Source organism: Triplophysa dalaica, chromosome 18 (genome assembly GCF_015846415.1).
Source record: "Triplophysa dalaica isolate WHDGS20190420 chromosome 18, ASM1584641v1, whole genome shotgun sequence".
Lineage (NCBI taxonomy): Eukaryota > Metazoa > Chordata > Actinopteri > Cypriniformes > Nemacheilidae > Triplophysa > Triplophysa dalaica.
In genome coordinates this window covers 2404422-2424071 of record NC_079559.1, presented here as the reverse complement: position 1 = coordinate 2424071, position 19650 = coordinate 2404422, and the positions used below count along the sequence as shown (strand labels likewise).

Sequence of the window (19650 nt, the reverse complement as noted above, 5' to 3'; positions counted from 1 at the left end):
CTGTGATCCGAATACCAAATTTCAGAAATACTGTAATAAACAGAAACATTTTACATTTCTTATTTTGTTATAATGTTAAATAACAAAACATAAACAATACTATCCAACAGTCAAAAATAATTTACAGGACAGATACCATCTCTTTCCATCTGAGTAAGCATGATTTGTTCTTTACCCAGTTCAATTTGTACTTTTGCTCTTTCGGTTTCCCGTTTCAGAAGCAACCCATGGCTGTCACCATCCAGGTTTGTAGCTGAGGAACGTTATATAATTTATATATCATCTGTAAACATTGATTTTGTGACTATTCACTTAAAAATAACCTCTATGATGTTATTTGTTTCGAAAAATCACGACTGAATCCATCCTTCTGATGGGATCAGGATAATCCTGTTTTTTTATCAAATAAAACCAAAACAGAGTTTAAAGTTTTGAAAAACTCAAAGGCCAGGTTTGATCTAGATCACATGTAAAATCGGATTACATGATCTGATCTTAGTTCGGAATCCCTCTTTTATTTTTGAAAAACCCATTTTCAAGATTTGATCCAATCTGCCATCCGAAATCCCACTGGATTACTTTTGTAAAGCTGGGCCCTGGGGATTGAATTTGGGAGTTTTGTGTTGTTGAAAAAATTGAGTAACAAGTACACAGAAAATTTACATTTGAGCCTAACTTGTATGACTTACTTTATTCGGCAGAACACAAAAGAACAACAACACTGGACCTGACTTCCATTGTATGAACACACAGCCACCGAGGCATTTCTCAAAATATCTTCTTTTGTGTTCCACAGGTTTGTAATCACATGAGTGTAAATAACTGACAGAATGTTTTATTTTTGAGTCATCTAAACATGTAAAGTATTCTCTCTAATGGGGTGTTGTTAAAACTCAACGTGTCGTGTTATTCTTAACCCATTGTTATTCTATGTAGCATATTTCTAGTAACATGTTATGTTTAACAGATTTTGGGAGAGTACAGCACTCCTGAAACACACCACCAACCATTTTTGAGGAGGTTTATATGATTGAGACGGTCAAGTTCTCCCTCCAGGGCATCTTCACATACTCCAGTGTAACTGCATTTTCAATCTATTGAATCTCTATATGGTTTCAAAGCAAACATAAAAAAATTCAGGTACACATCTGCAAAGAATGAAGACCCTGTCGATTATTTCTGATAACAAGCAATTTTATTAACATGTTAAAAGTTTAGCCAGAGTTATTTTGGGTTGCCAGAGCTGCAGTTAAACGATCCATTCAATAAAATTCAACAAAATCTATATTTAATAAAAGTATTATACAATGAAATCTTAATATAAATCAATTATAAATAGTTATATTATTGTCGCACAAGTTTGGGCAGGCGCGTGCGTCTGATGAAATCAACTCTATAGCAACTGATATTGGCTTTTATTTAGGGCGGTCAAATGATTTATCGCGATTAATCGCATCCAGAATAAAAGTTTACATAATATATGTCTGTGCACTATGCATATTCATTTTGTATTTTTAAACGCAAACACATACATGTACATATTTAAGAAAAATAATAAATATAAAAATTAACAGATGTTTATATATAATTTCAATGATTGGTACATATAAATAAAAATATATGAATATATAAATAAATACATCTAAACATTTTCTAAATGCATATACATGTATGTATATGTTTGTGTTTATTAATACAAAATTAATATGCACAGTACACATTCATATATTATGTAAAAACAAACTTGTCCTTACATGAAATCTCATCTCTCTATATTTCATGATTTTTAGTTTTTGCCGCAAATCATAATTATAAATCACTCTTTTTGTTTGTTACTGGGTTCTGCAAATACATAACAAATAAAATGTAGTGCTTGTCAACTTTGTTTTGAACTATTTCAAGTGTATTTTTCCATTTCCTAAAAAACTGTCAATGTGGACATCGAGATTGCAGAAGGACAGCAACCATTTGCTTTAATTATTTTATTATGTCTAAAACATTCATGCATTTTGAGATGTTTTAATCCAAAGTGACATTGTAACAATACATTTTTCACAGACGCATTTCAAACACAAACACACATTTATCATTTTCGTTTTTTATTTCATATCTGAAAGATGCATCATGCATCTTGTATGATGTCTGTCACAAAACTACTTTGGTTTAACAAGATCGTTTAATCAAGTTTTCTTATTACAGCAAAAAAGGAATAAGCCATTTAGTTATGACAAAGAAAAACCGTATCTTGAACTTCCTGTTTCAATCTGGCCACATTTTCCATCTGAAATGATAATAAAAAAATGGAAAAGCCACTTGTTTACAAATATTGCACACTGCAAGGTGTATAGGCTCACACTTGTTCAAATATAAATTTCGGAATACATTCAGAAAAATACGGCAAATCACGTCAGGTACAGTATAAAATGGTTAAATACAAAAAGGCAAGTTTTAGATAAATGAAATGCTAAACAGGAACGAACATGAGTCTTAAAGAGAAGTGTGTGTCTTTGTGTAGTGGGGACGGGACAGACGGTTTAGCTAATCTAGAAGGGGTCACAGGTCACATGATCAGACAGTTGGGTCAAAGGGTCAGGGTTGTATTTTTGGAGGGCAGGGTTGTCTGGGGTAAAGGACATGGGAGTATTATGAGGGGCAGTTCTAGCTGAAATATTTTACGGTTTAAGGCTCATTTAAAGTGTTTAAAGTGACAGTCGCACGATTTGAGATTTGAGCCCGAGAGGGAATTGGCAGTGTCTCTGTGCATTGATATAAAGCCCAGGATTATTAATCCTGAAAGCTGATGATTGTTACAGTCTTGAGCGGTTCGGCGATAATGGATCACGTGTTGTACAGAAGGATCCTAAAGTCTGAGACCACGTGAAAATTAAAAAGAAAGAAAATGACGCACAAAGAAGAACTATTACTGGGTCATCCGAAGTTTACCTTAAGGATACTGGTTTAAACTTAAAAAGTGTACTTATATTTACAGAAACGTATTTTTGAGATATAATTTGAGTATACTTGGGTTGTAGTTGTGATTCCTCTTTTGATTGAAAAGCCTATTCAATACTTTTTCACATAATTTTATTTACCGTTCTATAAAGGTACATGTTGGAGTTTATGTAGGGTTGTATCTTAATAAAATCCGTGTAGCTACACCGTGATCGGTGGAATTTATTTCTAGCCAACTTCAAGCAGTTAAAGCTACAAAGACATGAACATAATAGTATACTTATTTATTACTATTTATATCATTGTGCACTTTAAGGATGATGAGTAGTATACAAAACTAGTATTTAACTCAGAGCGAAATTCAAAGTGAACTTTCATAAACTAAAATATGTGCTCAAATAAAAGCTACAACTGTCAGTATATCACTGTATCAGTTCACTGAAGAATACTGTAGTATCAGTACAAAAATATAAAGCGTAACTAGTCGTCTATTCAAAGTTGACCACTTTTACACTTAAGTATACCTAAAAGTATACTTTTATAAACTAAGTGGGGCAGTTTTTTCAAGAAGTATGAAAATGGTACACTTACAAGTGCACTACATTAATATTAGTATTCAAACGTCCACTGTAAACATTCGCTGTAGTTATGCAGCTAGTTGCCAGTATCTTACTGCATATTTATATTGATCTAATTAACTGGCAACAGTTGTTAGAAGATAAAAGAATATTAAACATTGACAAGTCTTTATCATTACCGAAAAAAACTATAAATAACAGCCTCATGCAAAGCATTCTGGGAACACATTATCCACATACACCTTTAACATCTTTTTTTCTAATTTTGGTTCCCAGTATGCTTTGCATGAGGCTGTTTTTTAATCGCTTTTTTCTGTAAGGATAAAGAGTTGTTAATGTTTAATGATCATTTATCTTTGAACAATCTGTAGCCAGTAAATATCATAAATGTAAATCTACAGTAAATAACTGGCAAACTGCTGCCAGTAATACTGCAATTTCTACGGAAATTCTTAACATTGTAAGGTTAAAATATACCTGAACTTATATGTAGTAAAATTAATTTATATTTTGTATAGGTTGACTCTGTCGGGCCATTCTAAGACCATTTTGATTTAATGCTTGCTTGGTATTATCATTTGTAATATAAACAATTAGAAAGAAGGCAAAAAGCATTTTCACGAGTGGTCTCAGACGTGTGTGCTCCAACATACAAACAGCCCTGTGTGATGATAATAAAAACAGCTCTTTGATGCCATCTTACAGCACATGAAGCTTATAATACTGCTTCAAACGAGACGTATATTCAACGTGAACACAGCTGCCTGCAGTATAACAACATCTTGTGGCAGTGATCACAACATTCAAGAAGAAACTTCAGGACAGAGCGTTACGCTTGTGTGTTTCATACTGTGTGTGTTTGTGTGTGTGTAGGTGTGTACGCGCACATGTATGCATTTGTAAGTTGTGCAGAGCGTCCGCCCGAAGCGGAGGTACATTCGTTTTTCTTCGAGACAAAGAACGTTACGAACCCCATCTTACAAGACTTACTGCCACAACCACGGACAGACGGTATTATGTAGCTAAATGTTTAGTTTGCTGCTGTCTTATTGTAATATTTTCCCAACAATATGAAGCTTGAACTGTTTACAAACAACTCTCACACTTGAATAACGCTGTCTTCCAAACAGGCGAGACTACAGGGAACGCTTTCGGCAGAGCGACACGACCAAGTCTGAACGTGAGGGATGTGTGAGACCATCGAGATTCAACTTGGGGCTAGGAAGACAAAGATAAAAATAAAAGCAAATAGCAAAACGTCTCTTTAATATGGTAAAATAGCTTTTATAGTCGCTTTGCCGTGTCACCTCGCCTGGTCAGAACACAGAGGAACAGCGCACAACAGATTCAATAGAAACTAAACACATCGATTCATTCCAACATCGGCGTTAATGCCGATATCAGTGATTACAGTTATAATACAAATCCTACATGGCAAAAAAGATATATGGATTTATGAAAATTTCGTTAAATAAAGACCGACTCAGATTGTACTAGTACAGTGAGGGAGAAAAGATACAGATCCGGGATCTCCAACAGGAGAGGAGAAGGAAGGGAGAATTTGGGAATCTCTCTTAGAGAGCGTCACATTGTGGTTTCTACAACGGTGTGGGTGTTTTTGGTGAATGCGATGATGCCGTTGGGGTCCAGAGGATGAAGCAGCTCGCTGTTCTTCAGGCTGTACTCCTTGGGACGAGAACTTGCGCCCCCTTTCACTGGCGCCGCCACGGCTTTGATCCGCTAAACACAATGAAGATCATTGTAGTTATATAGCGTAAGAGTTGTTTTTTTAAGAAGTAAGATTGTTTCATCTCACCTCTATCAGCGAGCCGTCCGATTGGATGATTTTAATGACGACCATCATCGGGATGCAAATCATAGAAGCCAGTGCGAGAGCCCAACCCAATCCGATAGACCAATTGGGATACTCGTACTGCTTGTTGTAGGTGAGGGGCTTGTACTTCACCAATGAAAAGACAAAACAACCCTAACAAAGAAAGACAAGAGATCACGAATGATGCACAGGTTATCATATAAAACACACATCCAGACACGCTTACCACACAAAGGACCGGCGTTATAAACATCCAGCTCCACTTCATCCAACCATTGGGTCTGTAACCAATCATATCCTCTATAGCATCGTAGAAATTATCAGCCCCTGCAAACAATCATATACAGTATTTAGAGTGACCCCGGTATAGTATAAAAAAAATATATAAAACAAACCAATGATCTAGTAATTTTATTGAACGTTTGAAGCTATACACAGGCGTAGTTCATCACATCGGACATCTATGGATATGTCCTCATCTGACGTGTATGTAAACATAAACAGTATGTTCTAAATATGACACTTCATCTGATATTTTATCTAATGCCATGTTATTACTAATGAAAATTATCTATGGTTTTACAACAAATAAAACCAAAAAACATGGATGGTTATACCATGGTGACCACAAATTAACAAGCGTCTTGCTATAGTAACCATACTATAATTTTACGATGATATTTTGAGTAAAACCAGGGTAATATGAATGGTAATCAAAATCTGCCACAAACATGTCTACTTTACTTTTACTACGGTAAAACATGCCTACTCTACTTTTACCACAGTAAAACAGGATCCTACACTTTTACTACGGTAAGACATGAATATGACACTTTTACTACGGTTAAATATGGATACTACACTTTTACTACAGTAAACATGAATACGACACCTTTAATACAGTAAAACATGAATATGACACTTTTACTATGGTAAAACAGGGATACTACATTTTTACTATGGTAAAACTTATAACTACACTTTTACCACAATAAAAATGGATGCTATTATTTTACTATAGTGAATACAAGAACTACACTTCTTTATGGTAAAACATGAATAACTACAAAATTTATACGGTGAAACATAGATACTATACTTTTACTATGGTAAACATGAATAACTACACATTTAATACGGTAAAACATGAATACTACACTTTTGTTACAGTAAAACATGGACTCTACACTTGTAATACATTAAAACATAGATACTATACATTTACTACGGTAAAAAATGTAATACTACACGTTTGCTATTGTAAAACATGCATCCTTCATGTTGTACTATAATAAAAAATATTATAAAAATATATATATATAAATTTTCATTGGACATTTATATATTTTGGAGATTTCAGAAGTTTTCAGACACGTATAGGGTTTACTGTATGTATTAATTGTCAGCAACAGAACGGTTTGCAGATCTTAAATCTCTCCACAGAAACATTTCCACAGAATTCTGCAGCTGTTCAGTGCAGAACATGTGAGAGAAAGTTTCATATGGGACCACTCATGACTGCAAGAGTGACCTGAGATAATCCCACACGTCTGATTTGATTATATAAAACTAAATAAGATAATATCAGATTAATTCCAGACAAACACAGCTGAGAGAGATGAAGGTGTACGTGAGCTCTGTATTTATACAGTAAACAAACCAAAGGATCTTATTTTGTAAAGCATACAGTGTGTCTCCGTGTGTGTTTTGATATGATGATCCTGTCAGAGGTGGATTTATCTGACTGCACATTATCAGAATCTTAAAAAGCAATGCTTACCGTAAACCCAGGCTACTGCAACACATTCAAAGAATGCAACCCAGAGAAGACAAACACCGCTGGCCGCGTAATAGTCGAACAGCTGAAAGACGTACATGCCACCCTGAGAGAAACACAGAGGGACGTTAAAGTTCAAAAGCTGCACAGTGACATAGAAACACGTTCTTTTCTTGGCCCCTCACTGTGACTCTTACTTTAGTGACCATGGTGAGTCCCAGCAGGTAACTGATGACGCAGATGACAGCGATGAAGATTTCTCTCCGGTATCCCTTCCTTAGGAGGGATGGGTACAGATCAACAAGAGAGGTGATCTGACCCTCCACTTCTACAAACTGATGGAGAAATGCACACGTCACTTAGCAGAACTACACATATTCAAGCAAACTTAAAAAGCAGCTTGAGAATCTGTATTATGATCTGACTCAAATACTTCATGTTCTTTCACCCATTGTGATATTTGGAGACTTTCTTAAAGCGACAGTTCGTCCAAAAATAAAATTCTGTCATCATTTATTCATTCTCGTGTAACTCAAAATCTATGTGTGACACAAAAGAAGATACTTTGAGAAATGTCTCATACGATGGAAGTCAAAGGGGTTCAATGTTGTTTGGTCGCCAACATTCTTCGAAATATCTTCTTTTGTGTTCTGCAGAAGTGAAAAATGTTTACAGGTTTGAAATCACAGGAGAATTAATAAATGATGAGAGAATGTGATTCAGCGCATATGTCATATGAGACTGGAATAACTTCAGCGTCTCGTGATGCGAGTGTGCGGGCGTGTTTGTGGGTGGAAGCCCTAAATATATCGATATAATTCTTCAGCTTTGGCTCACGGCCGCCTGTGAAAGATGATGTTTCACATCAGGATTGAGCGGTGTGCTTTAGAGTTATGAGCTGCTGGCTTAACTCTCTCAATGTTTGCAATCTTCCATTCCAACACCACAGTCTCATATGTCACACACCTAGAGGACTGTTTTATTGCTCGCTCAATGCTCGGGACACTTAATAGAGTCCTCACTTTGTGTTTCTTTAGACGTAAAAGTGAAATGAAGCAATGTTGCCATGTTTGGTATGCATTTATGGATGCCATTTTCATATAAAATTCAATGTGTGTTCACAGGTGTGCAAACGGCAGTTTTTCTGAAGTGTTTCTTCTGCAGAGCGTCATATCATGATGCAACGAGTCCGCGTTACTTTTTAGTGCAACATGTTTGAGGTACACCATCAATACACGGTCAGCATTTCATTGACTTTAAACACGTACGAGTTTTATCAGAGTTTACAATGCAGAAGCGGCGTGGTGTCAATTCCCTGTCAAATTAGCACTTTACAGCATTAACAAATTTGAACAGAAGTTCAGAAATATATGAGAATGCACTTTACTTGTACGCAACTCCTTTCATGCGTACTCCGAACTTTTCCGAAGGCCCCGCTATAGAGCATATAGTATAATGAACTACCCAGCTAACAATTAATTAATATATAAAATAAATAAATACATATATAAAACCCCCCAAAAATGGAGCCATGTTTTGCTAAAATTGATATTGCGTCATGAAAAAGTGAAACGATGTAAGTATAATATTTTATACCAAAGTTTCTAAACCTTTCAAATGTTCTAAAACATTAAATGTTGAAAAGAGGCTTTTTTAACGTTACTGAAAGAAAATATTTAACTTTGAGAGAACGTTTGGAAAACGTAAACCAAAGTCAATTTTAATCCTATAATTCTGTAATATGTTATTTTCTATTATCATTATGTAATTAATGATTAATATGTAATTAATATTATCAGTTATTCATTTAGCAGATGCTTATCACTATACATCATATATATTATAAAATTGTATTCATTTTCTTTTGGCGTAAAAAAATACCCTTTTTTCGCTCCTGTGTCTATTAACAACATCTGATGAGTCAAAGGTTATGCCTTAGGTGATGCTGATGTTACTGACCAGAAAGTGCAATGACGTGTGTGATCTCACCTGACTGTCAAGGCCTAGCAGCAGAAGCATTATGAAGAACAGTATCGCCCAGACCGTTGGCAGTGGCATCATGGTAACGGCCTTGGGGTACGCGATGAAAGCCAGACCAGGACCTGAGAGACACACAAGTTACGCCATGTGCTCAAGAGGACACAACACGAACACACTGTAACAAGTCACATGTGCAGACAGCCATGAGTGTAAATTCTGATTCTGCACAATGATCTGTGAGGAGCCTGTGACCTTTGACCCTGAGCATTACCTGATTCAGCAACATCTTTGATGGCCACGCCCTGCTCCTGTGCCATGAACCCCAGCACAGAGAAGATGGCAAAGCCTGACACGAAACTGGTACCACTGTTCAGGCATCCGAGCAGCAAGCAGTCTCTAACACACACAACATAAAATAATATAAACTACAAATATAACGCATACAGTCAAGGATAAAAGTTATATAGTGAATTTACACAAACCTGTAGCAGTTATACTTGTACTTGTTGTAACTTCCCAGCGATGTCATAGCACCAAGACAAATGGCGTAAGAGAAAAATATCTGTGTGCCGGCATCAATCCACACCTGCACCGAACCACAGACAGTCATGTTTTCTTCAAATGTAAAATGCATCTTTGAAAGAACAGAAAACTAGCCGACCAACAACATCTCTCTCTTGGTACCTCAGGGTCCTGTAGGCGGGTCAAGTCGGGATAAAGGTAGAACTTGATGCCCTCGGCAGCACCGGGCAGCGTCACGCCTCGAACCAACAGCACGATCAACATGAGGAAGGGAAAAGTAGCTGTGAAATAAACCACCTGGACAGAAGAAGGTTTCACCTTATTTGTGAACATAATTTTTTTCATAAATTGTTCACAAAGCCACCACGTCTTTATTTAAAAATCCCATAAGATGACTTAAAATGTTTTAAAATAAGACAAAAAAAGCATTAAAATAAGTGGAAAACCTTTTTTTTTACATTTCTTAGTTACACCATACGCAAAGAAAATACAATTCTTTAATGTATTAAATTCTTTAATATTTATAAGAAAATATGTAGACTAATAAATTGTTAATATATTACAGTATATCGAGTTGTACAGTGACGCTTTATTGTATTTCGAAAAATACAAGCACTTGGTTTCAATAATAATTATTTAGTAACTGTAATTAAATTACTTTTCCCTTTAAAAAGTAAAGTCAGTGATTACTCTTATTTTTCGGTAATTTAATTTCAGTTACTTCACATCTAATTCAACTAAATAATGTGTGTAATATGTGTGTGCAATAGTTGAATTGACATCAAAGTTCAAAGTCTAACTTTAAAATGCATGCTTTAATGTATAATTTTCACATTTGTATTACTTTGGTCAGTTAATAAGAGAACTTTATTTAATTTACATGATTACTTTGAATGAAATAAAAGAGCCTTCATATGTCTATCCTTGAATCACTTTACTAATCCAGGTTAATATAGGATACAGAAAGTAACTAGTAATAAGTAATTAAATACTTTTGGAAGCGAGTAATTTGTAGAGGTATCTAACTACACTATTGAATAAGCAATAAATAACGAGTAACGAATTACTTTTCAGACTAACTTGCCCAACACTGTTGGTAAGGGTCGCGATTATTTTATTTGTAGAAATGCATTGGTTATATTTTCTTCACATATTCTTGTGGAAAAGAACTGGTTATGAACCGTCACATAACATGTTTTTCGTTCTCTGACCTTGCCGGTGGATTTGACTCCTTTCCATATGCAAAAGAAGCAGATGATCCACACGGCTAGCAGGCACAGCGCCAGGTCCCACTTGAGCCCGCCGACCTCGTCGATCCCTGAAGATATGCTCAGGACGTTCCGCCTACAGACGACAGTGATGAGTACGGGTGCGCACACAGCCTCAGGTCACCGCGCCCACGCGCTTTATACTCACTCCCAGAATTCTTTGACCGGCGAGGTGAGGTTGGTGGCGCTGGCGGAGAGCCAGAGCGTTGTGTTCTTGCGGACGGTGTCCTCTACGCAGTTCGCCGTGTTCCAGCTGTGCCGGCAACTAGCCCACGGCAGCTCGTGTTGGAAACACTGCAGCAGGTAATACAGACCCCACGCCAAGATCACAATGTAGTAGATGTTCAGAAGAGACACAATCACAACTGAGGCGTAGCCGATTCCTGTCACGCACAAATGAGATTGTCAACAACTGGTCATTATAAAGTACCCCTCAGTAAAATAAGTTTATTCCAGTGTGCTATTAGTATACTTTTTTATATAATAAGAAAATGTATATAAAATTAAATTAAATTAAATTTAATAAAAATAATTTAAATTATAATACTTTTTTTAATTATAATAAGAATGTATCATTTCAAACTACTTTTTAAACACTTCGGAAATATACTTTAGAGTATATTTGAGTATACCCGAGTTTGGAGTTGTTTACTCTTTTGAACGAGTTTAAATTACAATAAATCCGCTTTGGGGTGGACAAGCTAAGAGTAAATAAAGCTTGCATGGAATTGATCCTGATCTTCTTCAAGTACACTTAAAAGTACACATTTCAGATATAAAAAATGAACAGCTAAACAGGATTATACTTAATTAAAGTATTATAATTAAATGGAAAAATTATATCTAAATAGTTAATTATAAGTAGGATGTTAAGTTAAAACTAGAAAAACCATTAAGTGTAAGTGTACTTCAAAGTGTACTTTCCTAAACAACAAAAACATTTGCTAGTTAACTATTAGTCTATTTATAAGTTCACTTTTAATATAGTTGCAGTACAAATGAAAAACATAGTTTTTAGTATTTACAATACTGTATTCTCATTGCTTACTGTCACATAAAATATGCTTAGACATATTCTATTATCAAATAAAAAGTAGTATTGAAATAGTCCACTTACAAGTATATTGCAGGTAAGTTGTTTGATATTCGCAGACTATTGATAGTATTACTAGATCAAGTACAGTATACCTAAAACCATCTTGAACTTTACTCAAGTTTACTTAATAAAATGAATTTGTAGTATGCTTTTTTGTTGTAAGGGTAGTCACATCAACAGAGATCAACCCTCCATTCTGCGAAACTATCGGTTTCATCATGTAAACAAGGAAATCTTGATCTAGAACTAGGTGAACTACCATGTTAGGTCTAACAACTGAATAACTTGCTCTCTAGTCAGCACTTGTCAGTAAGCAGTCTGTGGGTTTGTACTGGCACAAATTGTCCCTATGGAGCAAACAAACCTCACGCACAACGCTTCATCAACCTTTAACCTTATAACAATATGGTTCTTTAACCATAACCAAAACATTTAACCTGCTCGATTTGTCAAGTCTTGTCAATAATACTGAAGATCTCAATGTTATGAACATTTCTCATCAAATTTACCCAAGTCCAGATTATTTGACCTCTACAATCCACATTCATTTTACACTTCTATACTCTTCATGTGTTTGAACAAGTATAAGGAATTTATAAGGAATTTTAGGAGGAACATCTGAGACTGAGATGCTCTAAATGACACAAAACTGAGACCTCCATCAAAACAATTCCAAAGGAGCAAAAATAAAAACAGGTATAAAAATTACCTAAAATAAATACACAAAATAAAATACAGCGTTTTTTTGAGTGTATACACGATACCGATAAACGATCAAATTTGTTTCAGCCGTGCCATATCACCCCTTTAAAATCTGAAAATGCACTTCCGCCCTGAAATGACTATACATTTGAAATGACGTTAACTCCTCCCCTTCAACTGTCCGTCTGCTATTAGTTTCATTTCAAAATCAATGCAACAGCTGTTTACACATCCAATCAATTCGCAGTGAAAAACGCAAGCCACGCCCACTCATTGTCTCCATTTGAAATTCCTTTTCACGGAAATGTGTCAGAATACGGAAGTAAAAACGATCGCAAATTCCCGTTCACAGGGACTTTAGGCTACGGTTTACATTGTATGTATTTCGTATAATTTTTACATCTTGTTATGTAATTTTCTACTAATCAAAACATTTTCAATAAAAACAAGAAATTGTAAAAAGTGTTTCTTGCCGTTTCTGCTGTTGTAGATACCACAGACACAAGAACACGCAGTCTCAAGGGAATTCGTGACGTTTTCACAAATTGTATTCTATAAATTCGTGTTCATGAACATGAATTTCCCCCTTTTCTTCATATCAATCAGCACGTCTTTCAATCCCACGTATTTTAACATGTGGTATCTTTTATAAGTATTATTATATATCAACGCAATCTGATGGGAATTCATTATAAATATATAATTGTACAAGTCGCAGTGACACAGAAAATTGGAAATTCATTCCATGAACACGAATCAATAGATTCCGAATTTCGTGCCTAAGCTTTGAACTGCCTTGAAACTGGGTTAGTGCATGTCAACAGATATTTACAGTCTGTGAGGCATTGTGAGAGCAGGTGACTCGGGTTGTTTTCTCTGATGGCCCTGCTGTGTTCTAATGAGTCAAACACAAATGAAGCTTCTTCACCTGTCGACTTCAACACCTCTTCATCTGTTAACTTTTTTGTGTGACTTTTTTTAGGGGAGGCCAGACAAAAGGCTGGACGCCAGTTTCACGCTATAATTAATACAATGTGCCACAAGCTCACCACGCGGAGCCAGGAGCTCACTGTGACAGCTGACAGCAGAATTCAAAAGGTGTGTGTGTGTGTGTGTGTGTGTGTGTGAGAGAGAGAGAGAGAGAGAGAGAGAGAGAGGTTGGTGCCTGTGGGGTGTGGGGTGATGAAGCCTGACCCTGCGTGTGTGTTTCTGTGTGTCATTATTGTCATGACTGTTTCTCATGGAACACAACAGGTGAATTATGAAGGAATATCCTGACCACTCTTTCCACATCATTACAGTGAGACTGTCAAGTTTAAAGCAACAGGACAGAAAAGATCCAATAAAGTAGGAATCACCAAACTAATATCTCGCCGCTTTTACATCACAATTCATGCTAATGATTCATATCAAATTTATATTTTATTGGCGATATATACGTTCCTGCCATTTCATGCAGTATTGGAATGATTCTAGTACTTGATGTTGAATTGCCGCATGCCCATTTAAAGGAATATTTCACCCCAAAATTGAAATTATTTTGTCATTTTTTCACTTGCAAACCTGTACGAGTTTCTTTCTTCTGCAGAAAACAATTGAATATATTTTGAAGAATGTAGTTGACCAAACAACACTGAAACCCCCATTGACTTCCATTGTATGGACACAAACCATTTGTTTCTCCAAAATATCGTCGGCCACAAAAAAAACACCTTAAACATTTTTAATGACGTGAAGGTGATAAACATGACAGACTTTTCAGAGAGGGATAAGCATGATATCACATTAGTATTGACTTTGGCAGATACTATAAGATCGGACCTAAAATGTGTTATCATGCCATCCCTACAATACACTATCATTAAAGTGGTTTGTGATGAAAGCTGTACTCAAATTCTTCTCTCCGGTGGCCTAATTCACCCTCTACTTGTAGACGTGTGAGAATAGTCAGCTGTTATAAAGTCTCCTAACAAAACCATTGGATTAAAGGGGGCGCTGCAGGGGCTCACGATTCCATAAAATATCGCTCATCAGCGCCATGCATGCTAATTATAGCCCGGCCGTGACAGCAGGGTGTGCGTGAGCACAGAATGAATATTAAGATTGTAGTCAATGAGACACCTCCGTCTGCCTCCATTTGAGCTTCCGAGCTGACACTCTCCGAGCAGGAGATCCAATCTAAACCATCTCAGTCACCTCTCACGGCTGTTGCCATGGCGATCAAAGTACATGTCCAAATGTCGAGTGTAGACGAGAGCCAGAGTTGGATGTGAGTCAGAGCGTGATTGTGCTCGGCAGAAGTGCAGCGCAAACAAATGATGGAGAATTAAACGCGCATACAGTGTGTGCGCCAATGACCCGTATCCTTCCCTGCGCAGGCGGAAAAGAACGGGCCCGGGTCGCAACGGGACACAAAGACGCGTTTTAAAAGAACACAGCATCTTGTAGGGTTGCCTAGCAACCGCAGCGGATGCTGAAAACAGGTCACAGTGAAGATGTGTGTGAGGAGATGCCTTGTCAGCCAATCGGGCTCATCCGTTGCATTTGTGATGTCGCAAAAAAAACAATATGTCAGAATGCACTACTGGAGGAAGATGGATTATGGCTGCAGAAAGCACATAACCAGAGATATTATAAGAGATTTAATCATCCCTTGAATTTTTTGGGCTCGATTTTAAATTTATATTAAACAGATCACAGTAACGGCTGTGCTGATTGGTCGATGCTGCCATGAGCCCCCGCAGGAGGGGAATAAAATATGAAACAGACAAAGATTTATGCAGATTAAAAGAACCTTCACACAGACAAGCCATTAAATCAAAGCCAGCCTGCCTGACTCTCTCTCTCTCTCTCTTTTGATTCATCTATTTGTCTCACCAGTGAAAATGGGACACAGTTTCCCCCAGCAGGTGATCCCCCCTTCAGAAGTGAACTGGCCAAGCGCCACCTCCAGAAAAAAGACCGGCAGACCTCCACCGAACAGAAATATGAAGTAGGGGATGAGAAATGCACCTGGAAAGACCAACAATGGGTAAGTGTACAAGCACAAAAACATGAGTACGTTACAGGCATGGTAACACACACTGACCTCCGCCGTTCTTGTAGCAGAGGTACGGGAAACGCCAGACGTTGCCTAAACCTACGAAACCTCCGGCCACTGAGAGCACAAAATCCATTTTGCTGGCCCATTTCTCCCGCTGTGGTGGTTTGCCCTCCGCCTCATCTTCTGGACGTGTGCCGGGACTCTTACCGGGAGACGGCTTCAAAGTGTCTTTATGGAAATCTTTAAGACACTGCAACTTTTCCTTCTGTGCCATCCTGAAAATCAAACAGAAAAACGTGTCACTGACCTAAAAACGAGCAGTCAAAAGAGCAGAATAACATTCATGCATGTGAGTTTTACCTTTGAGATTTCATATCACGCGGTGCTATTATATAAAACACAGAGCACAAAGATTCAAATAATATCTGCAAATCTCACCAGACAGCTAATGCCTGAAGCAATGATGGTCACACAAGCACAGCAAAAACATCCTTAAAGGGATACTACACCCCAAAATAAAAATTCTGTCATTCTTTACTCGCTCTTTTGTCAAACCTGTATGACTTTCTTCAGCAGATCACGAAAGAAGACATTTTGAATGTTGTTAACTGGACCCCATTCACTTGCATTGGTTTTGTGTCCATACAATAAAAGTGAAAGGGGTCCAGTGCTGTTCGGTTACCTACTTTCATTAAAATATCTTCTTTTGTGTTCTGCGGAAATACAAAAGTCATAAAGGTTTGAAATGTCAAGAGGGTGATTAAAATGAAGACAGTAATCTCGATTTTGGGTGAACTGTCACTTTAAGAATCAAGCAAATAACACAATATCTCGAAAGTTTCAATAAAATGTGTATGCCCATGAAAGCAAACTAATTTATAAAGCTTTTCTTCTTGGTTGTCCAGGTGCTTCGATGAGTTGTATGTTGTTTTATTTATGTATAAACTTAGTCTCTGATGTTTCTTTTCAAATTGATTAGAAGAAATAGAAAAATAAGCAAATTAACTCTTGAAACTTTTCAATAACTGGAAGCATATGTGACAATTTTGGCTTTTACTTTTTCTTTAGAAAAAAGTCGGCTTTCTTTCCATTTACTTATTTGATGATCCATGAGAAATCAGATATTAAACAGATCTCACGTGTGATTTTCTTTCTTAGTATGGCTCATATCGGGATTTTTTAATGATGTGATATTTTATTGTTTGATTTTTTTATATTACATTTATTGCAAAATACAATCGAGAAGATGACTGATCCGTTTTTTTCAAAACGATGTGATAGAATAAAGCTCTTGAAATGAGATTCAGACCATGCAGGAAACTGAGAAGCTTGTTCTTCACCTGCCGTCTGACATTGTGTTGGAGACCAACACTCACATCTTCAACACTTAAACTGATAATCTACCTCACGCGCACTAGTTTTTTTTTAAACTCACTGGTGAGTGCATGACTTTTTAATGTCCTTTTCTATTTCTATAATCTCATTTCAGTCCTCTGATAATGTGTGGACATATCCTAGTTAAATTTACAAGATAAACCCTGTCTGGTAAACACATAAATCACATCTGCGTGACGTAGCGTAGCCTCTTGTTTTTACGACATTAGATTCCAACGAGCCATTAAATCACAATAAACTGTCCATCTTATCTTGTCTAGAGAGTAATGTGTCAACATTCATTGTGAAGCTGATAATAATAACTAACTGAAAGATTGCTAGAAAACCTGATTCACACTACTTTAAACGTCCTTGTGCCGAAATGTTGTGGTGACCATTCCGTAGGGTCACAGCTCAGCTTAACTCATCCACCATCATTCAGAGCCGTTTAAATGAGCTCTCGATAGCCTTGATATAGATAAATACTGATAGCTCACTACAAACAAAAGCGCTGAAACGCTTGTTTAATCAACCAATGTGGAAAGCAAATGAGCCGTGACATAGTATCAGAAGGTCACAACAGAAGACAGCTGCAGTTAACCTTTTCTGGATGTTCAGCTGTGAGATGTTTGGAAAGCAATCGAGGTTATAGGTTATACTACCAACTGTACCGTTACAAGTGCAATTTGAAGTGTATTTAAGTCCACAAATGCACATGATAGAATAGTTAGAAGCAGTGATGCATCATTGTCCTTCTATGCCCGAAAGCTCGCAAAATATGAAAATTAATATTTATGCAAATTAGATTTTAAAGGAAGCAGCAACATGAGATCTAAACTGGAAGGTAACAGCTATTCTTTGTTGTCTCTACCATACACAATCGGTTCAAGTTACTGTACTTTAAAGCAAATGATTGGTAATAATACAAAACAAAAGCAAGGAAACTCAAGAATCTCTGTCTTTTATTTCATGCCGTGCCACACTATGATAAAGAGCAACTCCTCTTCTATCAGAGATTTTGAATGTTTGTTTCTGCAAGGTCATCGAAGGGCACGTGTTAAAAACCAAATCTGCCTGCTATCAAAAACTAAACCTTATTATACAAATAACCCCATGCAAGGCGCGCCACAAGGTGCCCTGATTCTCCACGCGCGCTCCTGATGAAATGACATATTTTTACGCGTTTCGTATTGTGAACCCACTGAACCCAATGTCCGGAATAAAATAACGACATGATCGGGTTTTTATGATGTTGTAAGTCTGCATAATAAACACATCCATTGCACATGGCACAATGAAAGGCTGCGCGCTCGGACACGCCTCAAACCACCCATTTAATTTCCCAACCTGTTTTATCTCTAATGCACATCCATCAGGCCTGTGCATTAGATCCCTGCGCACAATGAGAAGTTAAAACCTGTGTCCCATTAACCTACATTGGGTATTTCGGTGTGAAGCACTTACGTGACAGCTCTGAGACTGAACTATCTCTAATGGTGTCGGTGTGAACATGCAGGACAATTTCACATGAACCTTTATTCTGTTCATCTGGCATGCGCTGGTGGTCCTCGTGTGACTGTCAACAAGCGTTTTATGGAGATGCACGAGACCGGCGCAGCGTTAACCAGCGTTTAAATCATCTTTCATTACAGAGCAACCAAAACAAACCCATTGCATTTAATATTTAATGACACTGAGCATGCAAAATCCGGCGGGAGCACTTTAAAGAATGGAAACGAGCACTAAAAAGCGCGCACAAAAAAAAATGAATATTTCTGCGCAACATATTAAGACAAATGCCAGGAAATGAATGCAATGTCAAACCCCCTTGTAATTGGAAACGAAACATCATAATTCCAAAAACTACTGAATGGCAAAATATTTTAATACATCTGAAAGTCTTGATAGTTCATAAAGGATACATAATATACTCCACAGACACGCAAAAAACGAGTTTATACAAAGAGATGCGCTTAAAGATGCAGACCACACTTCAGTGGCTGATGGCTTGAAGGTATCACTCACCTGTCTGTGCAATTTATTCTTTAAATCCCTCTGATGTTCTTTTGTCTTCTGGTGAGATTACAAGGCAATGAAAATATTCTTATCGCCCTCTCCCCCAGACTTGTCTTATATGGGGAGCGCATGTAATAAGGCAGACAGTGGAAAAACACCAGGCTCGTGCAACAGGAGCGCGTTTCTTAAAGAGACACGCACACGCTCGCGTCGCGCTCGTCGCCTCCATCGGTGCGCGATTTCTGTGGCTTGCTAATGGAGATCATTTCGCTACAAGCCTCACCGGAGTCCAAAATACCTCATTCTGGATCGAGTCCCATTCAAAACACAGGACGTACGATGTTTATTTAGAGATGCAAGTGCTGTAAATACACGATTGTTTAACTGTGTTATAGGTTGAGAAATGTGAGTGAGAAACGAATGTAAATCGGTTTGAAAGAAATCTTCATAAATTACGTTTAAATAGCATTATTCGGTAAGCACAAACACAGGTGTTTCTGTTCTGTAC

At 37.1% G+C, this 19650-nt stretch overlaps 1 protein-coding gene across 1 annotated transcript; it reads right to left on the bottom strand.

Moving 5' to 3' along the window:
• Positions 1 to 1967: 1967 nt before the first annotated feature.
• On the bottom strand, positions 1968 to 19292 carry slc6a6a (solute carrier family 6 member 6a). Its single transcript, XM_056773224.1, has 14 exons — positions 19152 to 19292; positions 15798 to 16027; positions 15587 to 15721; positions 11060 to 11294; positions 10855 to 10987; positions 9806 to 9940; positions 9604 to 9707; positions 9393 to 9517; positions 9131 to 9243; positions 7339 to 7476; positions 7145 to 7247; positions 5591 to 5691; positions 5347 to 5517; positions 1968 to 5270 (listed from the first exon to the last, which is right to left on the bottom strand). The coding sequence occupies exons 2-14, from the start codon at positions 16024 to 16026 to the stop codon at positions 5115 to 5117; spliced, it is 1878 nt and encodes a 625-aa protein (XP_056629202.1). The 5' UTR covers position 16027; positions 19152 to 19292; the 3' UTR covers positions 1968 to 5114.
• Positions 19293 to 19650: the final 358 nt, after the last annotated feature.